This window comes from Microtus ochrogaster, unplaced genomic scaffold (genome assembly GCF_000317375.1).
Source record: "Microtus ochrogaster isolate Prairie Vole_2 unplaced genomic scaffold, MicOch1.0 UNK31, whole genome shotgun sequence".
Taxonomy (NCBI): domain Eukaryota; kingdom Metazoa; phylum Chordata; class Mammalia; order Rodentia; family Cricetidae; genus Microtus; species Microtus ochrogaster.
In genome coordinates, this window is record NW_004949129.1 from 2,658,676 (window position 1) to 2,665,671 (window position 6,996).

The 6,996-nt window shown below is 51.1% G+C and overlaps 1 protein-coding gene across 1 annotated transcript in view; it reads left to right on the plus strand.

The window, feature by feature from the left end:
• Nucleotides 1-4,903, plus strand: part of Pip4k2b (phosphatidylinositol-5-phosphate 4-kinase type 2 beta) — a 31,184-nt gene extending 26,281 nt beyond the window's left edge. The window contains exon 10 of the mRNA XM_005368312.2: nt 1,184-4,903. Within this exon, the coding sequence (XP_005368369.1) occupies nt 1,184-1,264 (81 nt within the window). The 3' untranslated portion in view covers nt 1,265-4,903. The remainder of the gene's footprint in view (nt 1-1,183) is intronic.
• The last annotated feature ends 2,093 nt before the right edge of the window (nt 4,904-6,996 follow it).

The window sequence follows — 6,996 nt, forward strand, 5'->3', positions numbered from 1 at the left end:
ACTGCCTTCCCTGTGCTCCCTACTGCCTCTCCTTGTGCTCCCTACTTACTGCCTCCCATGTGCTCCCTACTGCCTTCCTGTGTGCTCCCTTCTGCCTTCTCCGTGCTCCCTATTGCCTCTTCTTGTGCTCCCTACTTACTGCCTCCCCGTGCTCCCTATTGCCCTCTCAGTGCTCCCTACCATCTTCTCTATGCTCTCTCCTGCTTCCTTTGTGCTCCCTACTGCCTTCCCTGTGCTCCCTACTGTCATCCTTTGTGCTCCCTACTGCTTTCCTTGTGCTCTCTCCTGCCTTCCCTGTGCTCCCTGCTGCCTCCCCTGTGCTCCCTCCTGCCTTCCCCTGTGCTCCCTCCTGCCTTCCCCTGTGCTCCCTACCACCTTCCTTGTGCTCCATTCCCTGCCTAACCAGGTAATAAACAACTTGTTTTTCCCTAGAGTTGTCTGGCCTTTGGGCCCGAGCTGCCAGTTCCTTTTCCCCCTGGGCGGCCGGGCATGCTGTGCATCTTGTTAGATACCAAGAATAGCCCTGTTTCCATGCTGGCACTGCTCCCCACAGGCCAGTTCTCCTCGGGCTGCTAGCTGCTACTCTCCACACCTGGCCCTCACAGAGACCAGAGCCTTTGTTTCTACTGCTTCTGTGGTCCATCAGTCAGACAGCTCTGACGTGATACATGCACCACTTCCTGAGGTGGCCTGTGGTCAGGCTCATGGCCTCATGACACATCGGTGCTCAGGATGCTGAGGCAGGAAGACTGTGTCAGTCAAGATTAGCATGAAACACACATCCAAAACAATCTTTAGAACAATTGTTTTTTTGTCTAAGACAGTGGTTCTCACCCTGGGGTTTGCAACCCCTTTGGGGGTCACATGACTCTTTCACAGGGGTCGCATATCAGATGCTTACATTACAGTTCATAACAGCAGCAAAATTTTAGTCATGAAGTAGCAATGAAATAATGTTATGCTTGGGGGTCAGCACAACACGAGGAACTGTAGTAAAGGGTCACACATTAGGAAGGTTGAGAACCACTGATCTAAGATTAAGTGGTTTTTTTTTCATTTGTTTGCTTGCTTTTTGTTTAAAAAAAAGAAAAGAAAAGGAAACAAGTAGAAAGGCTCCATCAGACTCGATCCCCTCAGCTGTGCCCTCCCCGTCTGACCCGAGTCTGCATCTTGTGTGTTCCAGGCAGGGGCTGAAATATCCACTGTGAACCCGGAGCAGTACTCGAAACGCTTCAATGAGTTCATGTCCAACATCCTGACGTAGTCATCTCTACCTTCTGCCAGGGCCAGACTGCTGGACAAGGGGTCGGGAGAGGGAAAGGGTGTGTTTGGGCTAAAGAGGGTAGGGAGCAGAGGGGGGTCAGGAGGGCTTTAGTAGAGGGGCTCAGCCTGTGACACAGGACACAGAGCAGCGCTACAGGGAGACATGCTGTTTGTGCGTGTGCCCATAGGATGTAGCCTTCCTTCCTGCCCGCCCTTGATAGGCCCCTCCGGGGTTCCCTCTTTGGTATCTTGTAACCTTTGTGATACCTTGGGGCTAGAGGTGACTTGGTGGGTTTATTTGGGTTTGTCTCTGAAAATCAACGCTCCGGGTTTGCTATTTATACTGCTCCACGTTATCACCCTAGCCGCCCTCCCTGTCCTGTCCGGCTCTCGGTTCCCTTCAGTTAAGACTGGCACAGGGGCCATGAGCAGCAAGTGCGCTGACCCCGCGAGAGGAGGCCAGATGTCTCTGGCAGCCATGTTTTGGTATCTCCTAGACGGACTTTTGAATTTCCTGGAGTATTGTGCATAGTTTCCCTCCGTGTTTCCACCTTGGGTTCAGGTGAAATGTCGCATCCACTTCTCCATGCTGCCTTCGCGGAAGAACATTGCAGGCTGACCCCAGCATCTTGGACCAGAGTCAGAGGCCTCAGGGGGGAACAGGTTCATCTTCATGAGATGGTGAGTGCCCGGAAAGCAGCTGGGCCCTCAGACAGCTGGTTCTCAAAGAACCTGGTGTTCACCAACCCAGCCATCTGCGCCTCCGACCTGGAACTTTGATGTCTGTCAAGCCTGCTTCCCACCGGCTCAAGGGGAACTAGAGAGCATCTTCACATTATCAGGACCCCTGTGTTTCAATGGCTGTTTCTTTTTGGATAAAAATCCCAGAAACTAATACAGGGTCGTGTGCATCATCCACATCCTAACTCCTGACCTCTGCGTGTAGTCACCTGTAACTGGCCTTGGTCAGCGGCAGAGCCCTAAGTACCTGGGTGCTCCCTGCAGAGACACCACTCCGAGCCCCGGCCTACTGTGTAGGTGTCTGGCCCTCCCCCGTGCCTGTGATTTCTCTACCTGGACAGCTTCAGCCAGCAAGGTGCTCCACCTGAGCTTGCCTGAGTCATTTGAGGATGTGACCCAGGAAAGCCTATTTGGAGGCCAGATGTGGGGTTTGACCCATCCCCAGCCTCAGGGCTGATTTTCCTTGTTGCCCCTCACCCTTTCTGAACTTGGGGTCTGCCTAAAGGCCTCCTTGGGAAAGAGCGACGCACCCTGCAGCCTCCTTCGGGATTCCGGCCCAGGGCCTCAGAAGGGAGCTACACAAGTCATTCTAATTCCACCAGAGCAACTGGTGGCCAGGAAGGAAAATGGCCCTGTTGGGCTGCACTGGGAGAGGTACATTCCTGCCTCCTCCCAACCCTCAGAAGGAATCAGGAATTTAGGATGAGATGGAAAATGTGTAGATAACCCCAAAGATGTGAAGCGGGTTTGTGGAACTATCTCGGGTGAATAGTTGACTTCCTGTGACTGCCCCCCAAACTAGCCGAGCTCAGCTTTGGAGAGCAGGAGCCACTGTGCGGTGTCCTCCCAACCCAGCGCTAAAGGAAGCAGTCTTGGGCTTCTTTCCTAGGGTGTCACATTGGGTCGAAGGCCTGGTGAGGCAGGTGGGAGCCACACTTCTTCCCAAGAAGAGTATAGATAAGGTTCTGGGGAGCAGAGCCACAAGGGTCTTAGGGAAGTACTCAGAACCATTGGTTCAAGGAGAAATGTTTTAATTTAGGAGAAGGTTATATAGGAATAATGTCTGGATGTGATTTCCTACCTAACAATCAAGGGTGAAAAATCCGGATCCGCTCCAGTAGCCCCAAGCTTGGAAGGTGAGGTTCCTGGCTGATCCTGTTGTCATGCGTATGAAAAGTGTAACAATCTTATCATGCAACTATCAGATCTAACTTGTTTAACATTGAGTTTGTGGGGATTTGTTTTTTGTGGGTTTTTTTTTTGTATATTGTTTACAATTTTGAGAGGTAGCATTCTGTTTCAAATGCTCTTTGTTTTCCTGACAGTATTGTTGAGTGGGTCAAAATATTTGAGCTGTGGTTTGGTGGACTTTATTTACATTGTTTTTTTTAAAAGGTCATTCTCTGTGCTGTCTCCAAAACCTCTGATTGCTTTGGCATTCATATGTTTAAAAGCTATTTATCTTGGTTCATACAAGTTTTCTTCCTCTTTGTGACAAAGATGTGCTATTTGACTTCAATCTCAAAGTGATATCTCTCTCTCTCTCTCTCTCTCTCTCGCACACACACACACACACACACACACACACACACACACACACACACACCTGCGCCCTCCTCTGAGATCCCACCATTCACTTTCTGGACATCAAGCAAGAGCCAGGAAGAACGGCCCAACCATCTTATGGCATCCAGAATCATTTTGGGTCTTCCAGGAGTAGAACTTTAAGAGTAAAGACCCAGACAGTTGGGTGAGGCCTGAGTGCAGAAAGGGGACGGAATCCTATCTCATCAGGCCACTTACCGTGTAGTGTCCAGTTACAACTTCTCTGGTCCCCGCCCCTCTAGTGGAGAGTGAAGCGGAGAAAGTACGCGTCACGTCCAGCTGACGTGAGGGTACTGTGAAGACGCTAACAGACTAAATGGCCTCAGGCTGTGTTCCCAGTGGAAGGAGCGAGGCTCTGCAGCAACGCTCAATCTCTCCTCATCTAGCTCAGGGGTTACTGGTCTGTAGCTGGCGCCATGAGTGGCCCCCAGGCTGTTCTCAGTGGCTCTCTAGTTCCCCCCACAGGCAGCTCTTCCTCTTCCCTCCCCAAATCATTTTTCTTCATCCTGGGCTTTAGGCATGAACAGGTCGGGTCCCCTGGTAGTGCTCAGGGCAGAAGCCGCTGGAGTCCTGCCGAGCCCTGCCCTCTTCAGTGTGCCAGGCCTGCCTGGGGAGGTGGACCAAAGACCCAGGACTTCCTCAGTAGCCAGTTCAATCCCCCAGTTGTCTTTATCGATTCAGGTTGAGAGGGAAGAACATTAGCTGTTTCTAGCACTTGACCTTCTCCAAAGTGTGACAGCGGCTGTGGTTTCCTGAGTTTAGAGACCACCTCTTTGTGGCAGTAATGGGGGCTGGGGTCCAAAGGGAGACACATTTAGACAGCTGCTCAAAATCTGCCAGCCTAGTCCTCCTCTGAAGTATGCCACTTAGGAAGAGTGAGTAAGACTCAACTGTCCATCAGCAGGTTGACACCAGGAAGGAGGCTGGGGAAGGGAATACTAGGAGAGCTTGTCACTTCCCTGCCTGCAGCCAATTCTGTTAAGGGGGAGTCCTTACATTTGGGGAGGGGCATCTGCTCAGCACATCTTGGCAGCAGGTCAGAACATTGAACACACAAAATGTGAATGAAGTCTGGATTCGCCTTTGGGACCGCAGGATTAAAGTACCACCCACCACCTGTGACTTCTCCATTTCCGGCTGTAAGTTCCATTTTTTTTAAATAGGAATTTTCACCCCTGTGCTTGTCTAATGTCTGCTCTGAACAGTTCGAGCCCCTGTTACTGTTTTAAAATGCATGCGTGTTAAAATGAATCTCCAACTGGAGGACAAAATAAAACTCAAAAAGCTTTGTGTACATCTGGTATGTGAGTCCTTTGATGCAGCCACCCCTCTAAAATTAGAATCCTGTCCCCGTTTTAGAGGCACAGGCAAAGTCAGTGTATGGTTTGGAGAAGCAATACAACAGCCCAATCTAATATGCAATGGTCTGGTCCCAGCTCTGGGTGGGACACTCTGAGATGCAATGGTCGGGTCACAGCCCTGGGTGGGATGCCAACAGATAAGCACCATGTACCGCCCCTTCCCTTACTTCAGCTATGGACAGTGGCTAGGAGCCGTATCTCCCAACTGGCTGTGGCCTTGACTGCAGCATCCCTGTGTGCCTCCAACTTTCCATCTGCATGTGCGTACCTTATAGTACTTGGGCTGGGGGTGTTTCTCAGTGATTGCCTAGCATGTGCAAGGTTCTTGGTTCCATTCCCAGTGTGTGCATGTGTGCATGTGCATGCGCGCGCACACACACGCGCGCACACACACACACACACACACATTTAGTTTAGTAGCTCTCAATGTGGATCTGGACCAGCTATTATCAGTGGCACCTGAGATTCAGAAACAAAACTCTTAGCTCATCCCAGACCTTCTGATTCAGAAAAGTTTAAAAAAAAAAAAAGGCAGCCAGATCCCACCATGGTTGTGTGTATGGAAGGCAGACACAAGCCTAGGCTGTGGTTAATGGTAGACTACTTCCCAATGTTGAAGGCCTTGGGCTCGATTCCCCCACCCAAGCCCTGCAAACAATTATTTTAAACAGGAGTGAGTTTGAATGGGCCTCCAGACAATACAGAAGCTGCCCAGGAGCCATGCAAACATCCACTTACTGGGGCACTGAAGCTGCAGGCTTCAAGATAAGCTACAGTGAGCCAGATGGTGCTCCAAGTACTCTGTCAATGAAATCAGCGTGAAGGAGGAGACCACGCCCCACCATCCCAGGTGATGAACTGAAGACGAAGATAAAAGCTGACCTCAATTGTTCATGGGTCCTTGGCCAGATTCCACTGTTGCACTGAATAATGGAAGACTGCCAACAGAGCTTCATGAAGGAGGTCTAGGTTTGGGGGTCAAACAGAACACCAGTTCATAATCTTGCAACACCACTTAGCAAGTGGATTTGGACACTTGTGTGAATGACCAGGCCAGCACAGCGCAGGCGTCAGCTGGTGACTAGGAAGGAGATCCATGTGTGCCAACAAACCAAGGCAAGTTCAGAGAAAACGGCTGGGGTGTAGCTTGCTAGCGGAACGTGTGCCCAGCATGGCCAAGGGCCTGGGTTCAATTTCTGGCACCAAACAAAGACAAGCAGGAGTGAAAGAAAAGCAATTTTATTAAAAAGAAAAATAACAAAAGGAAACCAGGACCAGGGCGCAGGGTTAGTCCATCCGGGCCTTCAGTGTCCTGGTGGTGATCTTGTCCTTTTCGCTGCCAAGGGAGAAAAATCACACATGCAAATAATGAGATCTACTGTTCTCCCCACTCGCCTCCCCTCGGTCCTCAGCTGTAACACGGGCAAGGCTGCCTGGCACCTGCTGCCCTCAGGCCGTTATGAAGGCAGCATGGGCAGGGCAGGTGAGTTTTTCTCCAGACATGGTTTGGGCTGCACCGAGACACCCTCTAAAGGAGCAACGCCCCCTGGCCTACAGAACACCCGTGCCTCACTGCAGTGGGCACAGGAACTCAATTCTACTTTTCATGGTAAATAAGCAGGACATTAGGACACTATTCCATTCTGTCAGGTTCCTGGTGAGAGCCTCGGACAAACGGAGAGAGCTTCTCAGGTCTGGCTAGGGACTGGGATGTGGGACGGAAACCATGCGCACAGCTCTGGGCTGCAGACTGGAGGGCTTGTGGAGGAAGCAGAGCCGCAGGCACTCAAGTGGCAGGAAGGCACTGCCCGTGGTCATCCCTGATATTGTGGGGACACTATTAGGGAAGGAAAGAAATGCCTACTGTGAGGAGACTCAGGGTTCCAGAGTGCCATCCGATGGGCCTGGAGGGCCTAAGCAGCACCTAGCTGCCTACTCTAGCAGAGCGCTCACCGCTGCTGCTCTGGGCCGACTGTTGGCTCATTCCTTCCTTCTCTGTCCCCTTCTTTTTTTTTTTTTTTTTTTT